The following is a 16,068-nucleotide window of genomic DNA, read 5'->3' as shown; positions in this document are numbered from 1 at the left end:
TACCTGACTACTAACATCCTTGTTACTGATGAACACAAGTGGAAATTATGAAAGCACTTTGGGAAAAAATGTGGAATGTAAAGATCAGAAAGCCGATACCATTATTGTGTCCACAAACTTTTGGCAATATAGTGTAGTTTTGAAGTTGGGGGTAACGCAGAGACACCAGAGGAAACCCACACATATACAGGAAGTACATCAAATCCCCCATACAAACAGCCACAACAGCTCAGTAATGAACCATGGAACCATTGACTGCAATCAATCAATCAATCAATCAATCAATCAATCAATCAATCTATCTATCTATCTATCTATCTATCTATCTATCTATCTATCTATCTATCTATCTATCTATCTATCTATCTATCTATCTATCTATCTATCTAAAGTCAAGTCAAGTCAAGTCAAGTCAAGAGGCCTTTATTGTCATTTCTACTATACACAGTGGTACACAGTACACAGTAAAAACGAGACAACGTTTCTCCGGAACCCTGGTGCTACACTAAACAACATAGAACTACAACACAACACAAGCTACATAAAGTACATCGAGTGCAACCTGGTGCAAACAGTGCAGACAAAAAACAGTACAGACAAACAGTGCAGACAGACAACACAAGACAAGACACAAAACCTGAGATAGCGCCAACCAGTAAACCTACTGTATACTCTGAATATACAGTACTGTGTGAGGAGATAGTATCTATCTATCTATCTATCTAGCTAGCTAGCTAGCTAGCTAGCTAGCTAATTATCTTTAGAGAAAATAAGTATTCAGTCAATTTTGTTTTTGTTATTTATCAAAAGGACATCTATCTATTACTGGAAAGCAGTTGTGACACACCAATCCACCCACACACACACACACACACACACACACACACACACACACACACACACACACAGATATAACAATGATTAACAATAACATTGAATTAAATGTAATTTAAACAGCAATAAGTATTTAAACAGTAATTTCCTTTCTACAGTTTCCTAATCTATTTATTAACAATTTGGTGTATTTTGACGAAAAATAATTTCAGGGTAATTTTTAAGTCTTAATTATTTAGTTATACAAAGATTTTTAGTAAAAAGGGAGAATTTAGGAAAATTAGGGGGCACCCGGATTTGAACCGGGGACCTCTTGATCTGCAGTCAAATGCTCTACCACTGAGCTATACCCCCACAAGAGCTGACTTTGGAAATAGAGCTTTTTAAATTATTTATTCATTATAAAAATTACCTTTATTATTATTTTTTTTTAATATAATTAATAGTTTCTTGTGATAACAAAGAGATACGTATTTTTTGTTGTTTTAATTAAAGACAAAAAAACATGCATCGTCATTTCTAAAAGAAAAAAATGGGACGCCATTTTACCGAATTACGTCATATCCATTTCCGGATTCGGGCCGGAAGTAGTTGTACATTGCACTGTTTTGGAGGCGCTCGGCGGAAAAATGGTAGAGTAGAGATTTGTGTTAATTTTTCATTCAACCGGCTTCGTTTTATATCTTTGAATTTCTTTAATTTATTATTTATTTTAATGAAATATTTTTATTTATATATTTTTTTACTACTCAGCTTTATATTGAATCGTCGCGAGTGTAAATTGCTAGCCTTTTGGGACATGAGCTAGCGGACGGTAGAGCTAATAGACATCATTGGAGGAATAGACCTGGCAACTTTTACATTATTAATGTTTTTATCGCTTAAAATATATATATTGGGGATGTCGGTAATTTATTTGTAAAGGTGCTTATGTTTGAAAACCAGTTATGTTCATTTGTGATGCGTCATTGCCTGGCTTTCTGTTTCGGTCGCATTGATATGACGCTGCTGGATCTATTTAGCGTCATATCAATGCGACAATCAAATTTGATTTAAATTAATTGTTTTTTAAAAAGCCAAAACATCCACCACAATCCCAGGGGTACAAAAAAGAAGCTAAAATAACATACAATTGCAATAATATCCAAAAAGACGACTCATTGACAGTATTAGGGCTTTAGTGTTGCTGGTGGTTGTAAGAGAATCCAGGTAGGATTTAATTCCCAAACAAAACGCAGAGAGAGAGGGCTTGGCACCCTGAGATTTACACTTGTATAAGAAAAAAGTAGCGTGAAAAATAAATAGGTTTAGCAAACATTGTGTATTTTTTTGCCCTAAATTCCTGGTAAACAAATTGAACCTCTTTTTATGACAAAAAAAAAAAAGAGAACATTTGTGCTTGATTTATATCTACATAAAGATCTACACAAAAAAGTTCTTCCAGAACAAAGCCGTATGTGCACATTCTCAGAAGAGATGAGATACGGATTCATCCTCAGCATGACAGAAGTAACATAAAGGACTGATGTCCAGAAATATCTTTAATTCGCATCTCGATGCGTAGCCAACGATATATTAAAGAAATGATTCACTCCATTAGGATGCAGTGTAACCTGATTTCGATTTGATTCAACAAAATATGGTTCAACGCAATTTAATATGGTACAGATAGGTCGCTTTTATTTTATTGGTTCAGGCAGACGGCAAATCGTACATTTACTTAAGTGCCTTCTGACTTCTAACGGATGGCCCCTTTTACAAACACGCAAAGAAAAAAGTTAAAATAAAACCACATTTTTTTCCTGTTTTTTTTTCAGGAAGATGCAGCTCTACCTCTGCCATGTTAATCTGTCCAATGTCACTCTCAGGACATATCTTGGTTTCCGTAGTGTTGTGATACATTATATTCGCAATTCTGTTAAAAACTATGCATCACAATACAAAATCCAACTTGTATCTGATGCACACTTTTTTTTAAATCAATGCATCACAACAACTTTTATGCCGTTGCAAATCGATGAGTCGTAGCATTCTTGGCAGGATAGAAGAGATCAAGTATTTTATAAGATACATCCTTGACCTTATTGGTAGTTAAATATCGAGAAAAGTCCTTTCCAGACAGTTTTTCCAGATATAAATGAATTAGCACCAACACTACAGTATTTCAAACACAGCTAATGTATGTTGTTTGTTTTCACAGAACACTCGTGGTCTTCGCTCCCAGCTGAAAGACAGTGTCCCGGTGGCAGGGCTATGTCCACAGGCTGGATCTTTTGGTGTTCCTGATACCCTGCGCAGGGGGTAAACACTCCTAAAACTGCCCTTTATTACTTGGAATTAGATGCTGTATTCCTTCTAAATGTGTATTTAAAAATGAATTGTGATTTCAGGTTTTCCAGTGTCAAAAACGAGCTTCTGCCTTCACATCCACTAGAACTCTCAGAGAAAAATGTAAGCTTGCACAGTACAGTATAAATGCATAGCTTGTGGAAAAAATAAACACATTGGTGCATCAGTCTGGTATCTACATTCTTTTTTTGTAATATACATATTGTGTGTCCTTAGAACAATGCTTACAGGAAATGAACAAATGATTACACTTTTTTCCCTGTTACTTACTGCCTGCTTTGTGGTCTGTCCCTGTAGTTCCAGCTCAACCAGGACAAAATGAACTTCTCCACGTTAAGGAACATCCAAGGACTTCATGCGCCCCTGAAACTCCAGATGGAATACAGAGCAGCCAGACAGGTGAAAAGCGTTTTATCACTGCACTCAGACGCCACTGTTACGTGTCAGGGTTCTGCAGTTACACAAAATATAATATTCTCTAGCAGATAACAGATGCTAAAGTGCAACGGAACCTATAAAACCGACGTTTCTCACAGATTCAACGTTTGCCTTTTCTGCCGAGTTCCAACCTCGCGCTGGATACACTCAGGGGTGCTGACGAGTCCATCGGATTTGAGGACATTCTCAGTGGTAAGGAGGGGGTATTAATTAGGGTTCAATCAATCAGCATGTTATATAATCAGATATTGGATTGCCTAATCCAAATTAGTTCTTTACAGGAAAACTTAGTTTTATTGCATTGTATGTGTGAATCTGGATTTATAATTACTGTGCGTGTGTTTCAGATCCTGCACAGTGCGAGCTGATGGGCGAGCCTCACATTATGACCGAGTACAAACTTGGAATTTTGTGAATTCGCCCCCAATATATCACACTTAAATTTTTTTTTTAAGAAGCAGAAAAATCTGTTTTGTTCACTGAACATGTGGACCTTTTGTCTGTTTCTGTTTATTTCTGTTTATAATAAAAAGTTAGTGATTTAAAATTTTTTGTCTGTATTTGTACACAATTCAGCAGGAGGTTTGTAAGAAATACCTCACGCCTACTGAAAACTAGAATTATACAAACTATTAACCCTCAAACTAGACATTTGAGTCAATTTATAGCCTTTTTTTTATTTCATTCAATACAAGCGTTATGAATATATTTTTTATATCAAACTCTCTCAAATTAAAAAGCTTAAAATAAAAAATGATCCAAGTAAAAAAAAAAAGAAAATGCAAAAGGAAAATAATTAGACCTGATTATAAAATATTTTACACATTTATGCTGTTAAGTCTTGGCTGTTAAATACCACCAACTATTTACAGAAATGTTTTTTATTTTTTTTTTTTTAAGTCCACTTCTCAGTCCAGCTTCTCCTCTTGGAAGAAGTCTGCTGCATTAAGGCGTTCCTGAAATTCATCAAATTGCTACAGAGAAAAAAAAGAAAAAAAAACAACACTATAAATATAATGCATCAATAGGCTTTCATTTGCATCACTGATTCAAAAACCTTATAAACTAAGGACAAAAGTTTGTGGACACCTGAGCGTAAGATTGTGCTTTTTTTTTAACATTTTCACGTTCAGTCGCCATTTGCTGTTTTAAAAACTTCTGTAAAGATTTTATACTAGTTTTTTGATTACACAATTGTGTGTCTCCAATTTTGTAGTAACAGTTTGAGAAAGAACCACATATGGCTGGGAAAGTCAGGTGTCCCAATACCTTTGTCCTTATAGTGTATTTTAGAACTAAAGAAAATACACACACCTCAGTAATCCAACCTTCCTCTGTCAACTTGGTGAACACTCGATTCACCGTGTCCTTCACCGGCTCATCTTCTTCTCCCTTCTGTGTCTGTGGCTCTGACTCTTTCTGGTCCTTCAGAGCAGTGCGGCAGCGCTCGAACAGGTGGTATTTATAGTGCTTGAGCGCATGGTACACCTCGGTACGGCTGGCGCAGACTGAGCCCACGAAGAACATCTGCAAATTGAGAGACTTCTTGTGACCTATTGTTCTCATAGCACCGCCATGCTAAGGCCTTTAAACCGACCGGTTATTTCGGATTATTCGCGTAATGTTTATATCGATGTGCTCCTTCTATCTAATTTCTTGTTTCTATAGTAACACCTCATTCAGGTGTACAACCTTCATTTCAAGGTTTCCATCTCAGGGTGTTTCGGCTTGCAACAGTCGCGGAGCAGGTGGAGGTACGCGCTGGAGAGAAGGGGAATGAAAGTCAGTAGGAGTAAGACAGAGTACATGTGTGTGAATAAAAGAGGAAGGGCAATGGAATGGTGCCGTTGCAGGGAGAAGAGGTGGAGAAGGTGGAGGAGTTCAGGTACCTGGGGTCAACAGTGCAAAGTAATGGAGAGTGTGTTAGAGAAGTGAAGAAAAGGGCACAGGCACAGGCAAGGTGAAGTGGGTGGGGAAAAAAGTGATAGCAGGAGTGATGAGTGATAAAAGGGTATCTGCAAAAGTGAAAGGGAAAGTTTCTGGGACTGTGGTGAGACCTGTGATGATGTATGGTTTAGAGACAGTGGCAGTTAGTCTCCCGCCTTGTGAGATGCCTTACTTTCGCCAGCGACCGACAGAGTTCAGTTGTCTTGGTGTTAGAGCACGTATTTTAACTCGTCTCTCTCTTTTTTTTATCGGCGTCGCCAGACAATGAAACAGAGCACACCGGTCAGTCTCATCTGCTAAAGGTGTGCTTCTTACCGCTCATTTCGTCCGGCTCTGCCCTTCACTCGCCCACCAGCCGCTGCCACATATATATACTGTAATCTTATAGAGTAGGGTAGTGTAAATTGCTGTTTTGTAAATTATGTGCTGTAATTTGTTCAATTATAAATTAATTAGTAAACTACACCATACTGATCACTATTCTTTAAGGCTTATAGGTAGACTAGGCCATGTCTCAAACTACAATATTTTCAAGTTACAACGGGGTCATCGCTACACACCTCCATCAGGGACCAGCTGTTTGATTACAATTAAATCGAACTCAAAATAAAGCTTGATGAGTGTGTCACCTGCGAGTCGTCAGGCATGAACTGGTCCTCTTGCAGCGTTTGGTTGTGATACAGCTGGCCGGACAGACGCACACAGAAGCGGCCAATGCGGTGGAGTTCGCACGCTTCGCAGCCCTTAGTGCGGGTGTTCACCATACTAACTCGCACTTTGGGGTAACACTCGACCCGCTCCTTATAGAAAAAAAGAAATCACAAAAATCTTGTCTATATACACACACATGACAATCAAATCCTAAACATGCACGAGACAACTTTTGCTTCATTTTGTACACATATACACAATATTGCCACAACACGTGTTTCATTCATTCCTACTTTGTAGCGGTCTTTCCAGCGGCTCCTTTGCTTCAGATTTTCCAGCCTTGGGAGCACCAGGCGTTCATCGAAGTGCAGCAGTGACATTTTCATCTCTTCGGCATAGCGCTTCGTCCGCTCGCCGTCTGCAGTGACACATATTCAAACCTGATGATTGCACAGTAAAGCAACCCAGCATAGTTTTATTAAATACATTGTTTTCCTGTTGAGCTTGATACCAGAGCGACTTTTGTGAGTAAAACTTATTTAGGGCTCCACATGGAACGAGGAATGCGGCTGCAATGGGCTGATAGGGTTAGAATGATGACTATATGTGACCTTGAGCGCACACATGGTTGTATATTGCCTTATTTTTGCATCTGTTTCAAAGATCAAGAGAAAGTAAAATGATTGACAAGAAAGCGAGAGCAGGAAATAATACCATGGAAGCAATAAGAGGAAACCCTTACTGTAAAGCGACTTGAGGAAGGATGCATCCAGGGCGTTGATCAACAAGGCTTTGACCACCAGCTGAAAGTGGGTTAACTGAGATCCGGTAATAACTACAATGATAACAAAAATTACTTGGGTAGATTTAAATATATATAATTATCAAAAGGTACTAACAAACAACCAGACCCACATACAACTCAACAGAGCTCTTACATTGGCGTGGAAGGTGCGACCGGAAGCTCTTGTCCTCCGTTTCTCCCTCTTCCTCCTCCTTTTCTCCCCCTTTTTGCTCTTCGTCCTCTACAATGAAGTCCTTCATGCTGTCACTGTCGGCCTCTTTTTCTTCCTCACTACTGTCTATTAAGCGAAGCGCATCCTTTTCACTGGACTCTTCAGAATCTGAAGTCTCTTTCACTTCTTCTTTGTTTTCAGGCTCAACTTTGGCGTGTCCAACCTCCTCCGAACTCTGTGGAAGAACATTTTTTTAACTGCTTTTATATACAGTATATATAATGCACAAGATAACTCTTTACAGTAGAGACTTACTACCTTCCATAATTTTAAGACCACCTCAAAACCAAAAGTGACACATTTCTCAGCACAGCATTGACACTACACTGGGAGTCAATGTAGCAGCTTAAGGAACATCAGGTTGGGTAAAGATGGCAAATCATCTGAAATATTCCTCAGGAGGTATGAACTTTGAGGGGGCTATCCCATTTGTTTTGGATTGGAAATCCCTATAGATTTTTTTTTTTGTTTGATCTTTGTTTTATTCTGGTGTGTTTGATCTTGGTGATACTTTGATTTCACTATGAGTCAAATACTGTGAAAATACAGTTTAAATCAGATATTTTAAAACCTCAAGTCATATCGGATTTGGTGATTTTTAACATGGACTAGAAAAGTTTTGTTGTAAGGTATCGATACTTTTAGTCAAATTTCGACTTCTGATGGTTACTGATATACCTGGGTTCTTACCAAGGTTCTGCGCCTGCGCACAGGTGTCCCCGACTTTCTCTTTTTCAGCAGCTCCATCAGTTTCAGTTTCCTCGATTTCCTTTTGGCTGCAGCTTCTCTGGCCTCCGCTTCTCCTTCCTTCTCCTTCCCAGGTTCACCCTCGGAGTCGGAAAGCTTGAGTCGTTTCTTTCCCGACGCCTTCCGGACAGGCTCGGCTCCCACGTCGCTGTCTGAAGAAGACTGGCTCGTGCCGCTGTCGTCCAGGACGCTCGCGCCGGCCGACCTCTTGCGTCGACGCCCCCTGCGCGACACTGCGCACTTTTCCTCCTCTTCCTCCTCGTCGCCGCCGCCGCCGCGGGGGGACCCAGAGTCGCCGTCCGAGGCGCTCGAGCTCGCGTCGTCCGACTCGCGGTACTCGCTCGTGGAGCCGTCGCTGCTCGTCGTGCCGCCGAACGACCCCTCGTCGCTGTCGTCGAGCATCCGTTCGAGCGCGCTCACGCGCGTCTTGCGGAGGTCGATGCGCGATGACAGGGCCGGGCGTTTCCTAAACATGGCCGCAGCGATCGGATCTCGTCTGCAAAACAAGTCAAAGACGTTTTACTACTACGACAACAAAAAATTCGCTACAACCGTAAAACTGCGCGCGATTTTTAGCGGGGGGGAGGGGCGTGTCTGTATGGGGGTTTGCAGTTCTCCAATCAGCTGTTTGTTCACAGCAACAAGGGCGACACCTAGCGGTGTGGAGAACACTGTCTCCCTGCATCACAGTGATCAAAAATATAAGACCTGAATACATTTCCTGATCTGTTCCACCAAATAAATATATCTAATCCATATAATTTATATTTGTTGTTTTATTAGGGTTGTATTAACCATAATTAAATGGAAATTAAGGATAAAACTAGCCCCAGGGCAGTGGTGGTTTAGGTGCAGAGATGGAGGTAACAAATTGCATTTACTCACATTAGTGTTATAAAAATATTTTTTGTGTTTTAAAAAGTTGATTAAGTTTTATTAATGAGTGTTTCTAATAAGTGTTTGAATAGAAATCAATCAGTGTTTGAGTCATTAATATCATTCTATTCATAGATCAGTGTGCTGAGAGTCACAGAGTCTTTAAGCAATGATTCTTGTGACAAAAATGATAACAGGAACATTATAGCCATAATAAATTATAGTATTTTGGATCCTTAAGTACATTTTGAAGGCAAATACTTTAGCACTTTTACTCCCATCTGGAGACGTACCAGTGCCAATTGGATCCCACTCCATGTGGAGTTTTGACATTTTACCTCCTTGAGTGTTTGAAGGCTCTGGCATGGTTCCTCTCAAGGTTTCTTCCTCATAACATCTAAGGGAGTTTTTCCTTGCCACAGTCACCATGGCTGCTCTTTAGGGATAAATACACACCATTCACTTTAACTGTTGATTTCTGTAAAACTGCTTTGAGACAATGTCTGTTGTGAAAAGCGCTATAGAAATAAACTTGACTTGACTTTTACTGGAGTAATATTTTACCTTGTGTATCTGTACATTTACTCAACTACATGGTTTGTGTACTTCATCCACCACTGCTATATGTGGTATGTGATTCTCTGCAAGCAAACTCAGAAGTGATTTATAATACCAATATGGGCCAAATCATGTAGTATATTTCCTGATCGTTTTAGTTCCAGGTTTTAACAAAATGTTTTTGTAATGAATTGCATGAATAATAGAGTCACATGAATAATAAATGATTGACCAGACACCATTTACCCAATATATACAAAACGAAGATACTACAATTCCTATTTCTATCAATTTATTGATCTCTCATCAACAGAAATGTCACTCATCGTGTTATGCAAATACATTTTATAGACCATTTCATGTCATACATAATCGATCAACCTACTTGAACAATCACTGCAAATATTATGACCAGATGAAAATGTCTCCATCATGTCCAGCGGAGAAAAGGTGTTCTCCTTTATGGTCAAAAACCACACTCTGAACAGCATCATTATGACCTAAAAGGCTGGACACGTTTAAAGACGCCACTTCCACCAGCTTCACGTCATGGTTGTTACTTGCGACCGCTAGCATGTGTCCGTTTGGACTAAAAGCCACTTGGTTGCTAGGGTGTGGTCCGGTATCCACAGTCGCCATGTCCAGTATGGACCGTACATCCCATAATTTTACGATGCCATAGGAATCGCAGGAAGCAATCGTGTCTCCCATGGCGTTAATGGTCGCACTGTTGCACGAGTATCTGTGCCCGTAGAACGTTTGAGCACAGAGTCCGGTACGGGCGTCCCACAGTGAGATGGTTTTATCAGCAGAGCAGGTAAGGAGAATGTTAGAGAATGGAACAAAGCAAATACTGTTCACCGAGTCCATGTGGCCCCGCAGGGTGTAGCGGCAGCGACCGCTGTTCAGATCCCAAACTTTACCCGTGTTATCCATAGAGCAGGAGGCTACAAAGTCTCCACAGGAGTGAAAGGAACATCCCCAGTTGGCGTGTGTGTGGCCTTCAAGAGTCAGCACGCAGCAGGATTTCGCAAAGTCCCAGATCTTTACTGTGGTGTCTCCACTGGTGGTGGCCAAAAATTGTCCACTGGGGTGAAAGTTACAAGAAGACAGCCAGTCAGTATGACCTTCTCCAGTCATGATCATCTCCCCTTCTGGCATTCCCCAAAGCCTCCAGAGGTGATCATCACTTGCAGAAGCTACAAGCATTTTGCGTGGATGGAGAGCAAGAGAGCTCACAGACATTGTATGAGCTTTGGTGGACCTGAGCAAGGAGAAACTGGATGTTTTGTCGCTTTGAGCAGATAGAGCTTTAATTTGGGGCAGGAAGGGATTTATACGTGTGCTGGCTGGAAACTCTGAATCTTTCAAATGTTTGGTAGTCGTGCTCTTGGTTGGTTCTTTGGCAGGGTCACAGGTTCCCACCTCATTCGCTGATACCTTGGTACCTTGCTCGGGACCATGTCCTCGGTGAAATTCATTTTTTATCGGCGCCCTGCGGGTTCCTGTGGAGGAGTGCGTGTTACACACGTCGCCTTCTTGCTTTTGAACTTGACTGGAGACTTTGTCTTTCTCAATGGTGACCAGCATCTTTTGCCTCAGAGCTGTCTGGAACTTCTCATTGAGTTGTTTCAGAGCAGGTCCGTAGGATTCGTAGTGCTTTTTCAGCTTTCGCATTTCCTCAGTCAGTCTGTCTTTCTCTTGCACGACACGCTTGTGGTGCAGCCGGTGAAAGTCTCGTTCTTTCTGAAGCTTCACAATAGTCTCTGCGGCTTGGGAGGCTGCCTGCTTGTAGCTATCTCGCTCTCTCTGGACATTTTTCAGCCCATTTTCCAAGAGCTGGTTGTGTATATAGATATCAGGAACGTCTGGAAATTCTTCCTTGTTAATTTTTCCTTTCTGTAGCATCTCAAACCATTCTGTTTGGAAGCAATTTAATGTTCGGGTCATTCCCATTTTCATGAGGAAGTTGCGAATGAAATCGTCCACAACTTCAGGAATGGGGCTTAGTAAGTCTTGAGATGAGGAAGGTATCAGGTCTGAAACAATCTCAGAGACTGTAGTGCGGTTATGTAGAACTTCAGCTGTAAATTCCAGATCTTCCTCTTCAGCCACACTCTCTTCCTCGACACTAATCTCTTCGTACTCAAATCCATCTTCAGATTCACCTGGAATGGATACTTTTTCTAAATAATATGGACCGTCCACCGATTCAGTGTCACACACCGCCGCCATTGGTTCACTTTGTTTACTGTTACCATGGAAACTCGCTCGGCGACCTCGCTATTGCCATAACATCACATCAACACGTTATTGACGTAATTTAAACAAAACGTTTTCCAAGATTAATGTCTAAATCTCGCCGTTATATGTAACTAAAACGTGTACTGGTTAATAATATGGTGATCACGATATTATATTGTGGTATTCAATAGTTAATCAGGTCGAGGTTGAAACCTTGAGCGCGTATATACTGTGCTTTACGGTAAATGTATTACACGCTTCTTGGGGAACTCTTTTTTAGTTTAAAAATTAAACCAAATCAAATCTATTTTTAAAAATAAATTAATATATTTTTCCCCTGGAAATAAACAATATAATGGACCCTAACTGTCCAGTATTGTCCATTATTGTCTATTAATAGTTAAATATTACTTTATAAGAAAATATTTTACTCCGACAATTCTGACAAAAAAATAAATAATCAAGGAAAAATAAAAGACATGCACTAAAGACGGAAAGTCGATTAAAATGCAATTTTAGAGTTTTGCAAGTTTTAAGAAAATTTGATCCAGCTTTGGATCTATCTATCTATCTATCTATCTATCTATCTATCTATCTATCTATCTATCTATCTATCTATCTATCTATCTATCTATCTATCTATCCATCCATCCATCCATCCATCCATCCATCCATCCATCCATCCATCCATCAATCCACCCACACACCCACCCATCCATCCACACACCCACCCATCCATCCATCCATCCATCCATCCATCCATCCATCTATCTATCTATCTATCTATCTATCTATCTATCTATCTATCTATCTATCTATCTATCTATCTATCTATCTATCTATCTATCTATCTATCTATCTATCCCATTTCTTCACACTGCATTGAACAATCGCAATAGAATAAAATGAAATAAAATAAAGATAAAAAAAAAACAAGCAGAAAAAACCAGACAATGAAATGGACACTATTGTACAATTATACAGTATCGTCTAATTTGTAAATATTTTACTATATTTTATATTTTGTTCTGACAAAAATATAAAGAAATAAAAATGAAAAAATAAAGAAATTCACTAAGTTGATTTAAAAAGGCAATTTTCCAAATGAGTTGTTTGAAAATGGATAAATAATTGGATAAAACTCTTTCATTATCTTCCACATATCTATATACTATACTATCACATGTATATACACTGTGTATAATCTGTTACAGTTGTACAAACAATGTACATATTTTATATTGTACACGTATATATCTAATTTCTCTACATATATTGAGCCTTACACACATCTTGGTCTATTCCAATTTATATATCTTTATTTACACTGCCCAGAACTTGTATTTATTATCTGTACATATTTACATACTTATCTGCTCTTGTTCATTTTGCACAATGCTCCTATTTGCACTTCTGCTCAATACTAAACTTCATTTGTGCATTTCCTGTACATTATATATTATTATAATTATATATGTCTTCTTTATATTGGGGGAAGGAGGCATACCTTAATTTAACCAAAAGGGGGCGCTTACACACAACCGTCTTCAGTCTCGTCTTACTATTCAGCACATCTTCTTAGTTTTTCTCAGTATATTTACAATAATAAAAAAGGCACATCACATCACAGGAATACCCCACTGTGTATGTGGGGTGCAATTGCAAATTATAAGTAGTATGAGCACAAAAATATTGATAGTGTAAAAACCTATTAGAATATGTCTGTGTTCCTCTGCATCACCATCACTGACTCTTTCACAAATATCTTTCCCCTCTGTGGTTCCTCTTTTTCCTTTTTCTGGTTTCCAGATTTGCATCTTGCAGAATGTGCTTATGTGTGTGTTGTGTGTGTGTGTGTGTGTGTGAGTGTGTGTGTGTGTGTGTGTGTGTGTGTGTGTGTGTGTGTGTGTGTGTGTGTGTGTGTGTGTGTGTGTGTGTGTGTGTGCATGTTTTTCTAAGACATTGTAGATTGTGTTAGATGGCAGACACTGGCAAATATTTAGACAGAATAAATAAATGCATATACAGCAGAAAAAAATAAATCAACAATAACAAATAAAAAGTGCTACACATAAACATGTTGATGTTGCATAATTGTATATAACAAAATAAAAATGAAAAATGCATCATCATCATCATCATCATCATCATCATCATCATCATCATCATATATCAACATATACATACCTATTATATGCCTGTATCTCCATTATGCATACACACACACACACACACACACACACACACACACACACACACACACACACACACACACACACACACAGGAGCAATGACCCCGATCACACCTCTAGGTTAGGTAGGAGTGCTGCATCAGATGGCCTGGTGTTCACAACCACTCAATCTAAATCCGGTTGAGAAGGTTTGGGATGAGTTAAACTGGAGAGTGAAGGAAAGGCAGCCAACAAGCACTCAACACCTCTGGAAACTGCTAAAGATTGTTGGAAAATCATTCCGGGTGACTACCTCATGAAGCTGACTGAGAGAATGCCGAAAGTGTGTGAAACTGTCATCAGTGCAGAAGATTAAAAATATAAAATGTATTCTGGTTTATTTAAATATAAATATAAAGTACACACACTTGTTTTTTTATAGGTTGGATGTCTTCAGTATCAATCAGTATTAATGCACAATGTTGAAAATAAATAATAATACAAATAATAATAATAATTATAATAATTATATATATATACAGTGAGGAAAATAAGTATTTGAACACGCTGCTATTTTGCAAGTTCTCCCACTTAGAAATCATGGAGGGGTCTGAAATTGTCATTGTAGGTGCATGTCCACTGTGAGAGACATAATCTAAAAAAAAAATCCAGAAATCACAACGTATGATTTTTAAACTATTTATTTGTATGATACAGCTGCAAATAAGTATTTGAACACCTGAGAAAGTCAATGTTAATATTTGGTACAGGAGCCTTTGTTTGCAATTACAGAGGTCAAACGTTTCCTGTAGTTTTTCAACAGGTTTGCACACACTGCAGGAGGGATTTTGGCCCACTCCTCCACACAGATCTTCTCTAGATCAGTCAGGTTTCTGGCCTGTCGCTTAGAAACACGGAGTTTGAGCTCCCTCCAAAGATTCTCTATTGGGTTAAGGTCTGGAGACTGGCTAGGCCATGCCAGAACCTTGATATGCTTCTTACAGAGCCACTCCTTGGTTATCCTGGCTGTGTGCTTCGGGTCATTGTCATGTTGGAAGACCCAGCCTCGACCCATCTTCAATGCTCTAACTGAGGGAAGGAGGTTGTTCCCCAAAATCTCGCAATACATGGCCCCGGTCATCCTCTCCTTAATACAGTGCAGTCGCCCTGTCCCATGTGCAGAAAAACACCCCCAAAGCATGATGCTACCACCTCCATGCTTCACAGTAGGGATGGTGTTCTTGGGATGGTACTCATCATTCTTCTTCCTCCAAACACGTTTAGTGGAATTATGACCCAAAAGTTCTATTTTGGTCTCATCTGACCACATGACTTTCTCCCATGACTCCTCTGGATCATCCAAATGGTCATTGGCAAACTTAAGACGTTCCTGGACAAACCTTCCGTGCCATGCATGATTTCAAACCATGACGTCTTAGTGTTTTACCAACAGTAACCTTGAAAACGGTGGTCCCAGCTCTTTTCAGGTCATTGACCAGCTCCTCCCGTGTAGTTCTGGGCTGATTTCTCACCTTCCTTAGGATCAATGAGACCCCACGAGGTGAGATCTTGCATGAAGCCCCAGTCCGAGGGAGATTGACAGTCATGTTTAGCTTCTTCCATTTTCTAATGATTGCTCCAACAGTGGACCTTTTTTCACCAAGCTGCTTGGCAATTTCCCTGTAGCCCTTTCCAGCCTTGTGCAGGTGTACAATTTTGTCTCTAGTGTCTTTGGACAGCTCTTTGGTCTTGGCCATGTTAGTAGTTGGATTCTTACTGATTGTATGGGGTGGACAGGTGTCTTTATGCAGCTAACGACCTCAAACAGGTGCATCTAATTTAGGATAATAAATGTAGTGGAGGTGGACATTTTAAAGGCAGACTAACAGGTCTTTGAGGGTCAGAATTCTAGCTGATAGACAGGTGTTCAAATACTTATTTGCAGCTGTATCATACAAATAAATAGTTTTAAAAATCATATATTGTGATTTCTGGATTTTTTTTTTTAGATTATGTCTCTCACAGTGAACATGCACCTACGATGACAATTTCAGACCCCTCCATGATTTCTAAGTGGGAGAACTTGCAAAATAGCAGCGTGTTCAAATACTTATTTTCCTCACTGTGTATATGTTTGGATGATTGTCAAAAAAAAATCAGTTAGTTGTCAAACTATTGTAACACTCAGTGTTGTTGGCATAGTCAATTATTTCACATTTTTCAGAGAGAGAGAGAGA

General features: G+C 39.5%; 3 protein-coding genes across 5 annotated transcripts; 1 reads left to right on the top strand and 2 right to left on the bottom strand.

Annotated features, from left to right (window-relative positions):
* The first annotated feature begins 1,370 nt into the window (after window positions 1–1,370).
* Window positions 1,371–4,157, top strand: pomp (proteasome maturation protein). Its single transcript, XM_083564658.1, has 6 exons — window positions 1,371–1,466; window positions 3,035–3,135; window positions 3,225–3,285; window positions 3,481–3,582; window positions 3,720–3,813; window positions 3,969–4,157. The coding sequence occupies exons 1-6, from the start codon at window positions 1,464–1,466 to the stop codon at window positions 4,034–4,036; spliced, it is 429 nt and encodes a 142-aa protein (XP_083420784.1). The 5' UTR covers window positions 1,371–1,463; the 3' UTR covers window positions 4,037–4,157.
* ccdc82 (coiled-coil domain containing 82) lies at window positions 4,116–8,841 on the bottom strand. 2 transcript variants are annotated; one of them, XM_083564609.1, is made up of 7 exons: window positions 7,926–8,836; window positions 7,158–7,410; window positions 6,962–7,054; window positions 6,513–6,637; window positions 6,198–6,368; window positions 4,936–5,148; window positions 4,116–4,595 (listed from the first exon to the last, which is right to left on the bottom strand). In XM_083564609.1, the coding sequence occupies exons 1-7, from the start codon at window positions 8,454–8,456 to the stop codon at window positions 4,530–4,532; spliced, it is 1,452 nt and encodes a 483-aa protein (XP_083420735.1). In that variant the 5' UTR covers window positions 8,457–8,836; the 3' UTR covers window positions 4,116–4,529. The 2 variants fall into 2 exon arrangements, with proteins under 2 accessions (XP_083420735.1, XP_083420736.1); XM_083564610.1 differs by lacking the exons at window positions 4,116–4,595; window positions 4,936–5,148 and adding an exon at window positions 5,385–6,128 and having other exon boundaries at window positions 6,170–6,368; window positions 7,926–8,841.
* An 891-nt stretch (window positions 8,842–9,732) lies between these two features.
* Window positions 9,733–13,888, bottom strand: spag16 (sperm associated antigen 16; the record flags this gene model as incomplete). Of its 2 annotated transcripts, XM_083564298.1 has the most annotated exons (2): window positions 9,733–11,584; window positions 13,848–13,888. In XM_083564298.1, one exon carries the CDS (start codon window positions 11,376–11,378, stop codon window positions 9,822–9,824), a length of 1,557 nt encoding a protein of 518 aa, XP_083420424.1. In that variant the 3' UTR covers window positions 9,733–9,821. The 2 variants fall into 2 exon arrangements, with proteins under 2 accessions (XP_083420424.1, XP_083420423.1); XM_083564297.1 differs by lacking the exon at window positions 13,848–13,888 and having other exon boundaries at window positions 9,733–11,651.
* Window positions 13,889–16,068: the final 2,180 nt, after the last annotated feature.

The sequence above is a fragment of the Silurus aristotelis genome (genome assembly GCF_946808225.1).
Source record: "Silurus aristotelis genome assembly, chromosome: 16".
Lineage (NCBI taxonomy): Eukaryota > Metazoa > Chordata > Actinopteri > Siluriformes > Siluridae > Silurus > Silurus aristotelis.
This window is presented reverse-complemented; position numbering and strand designations above follow the sequence as displayed.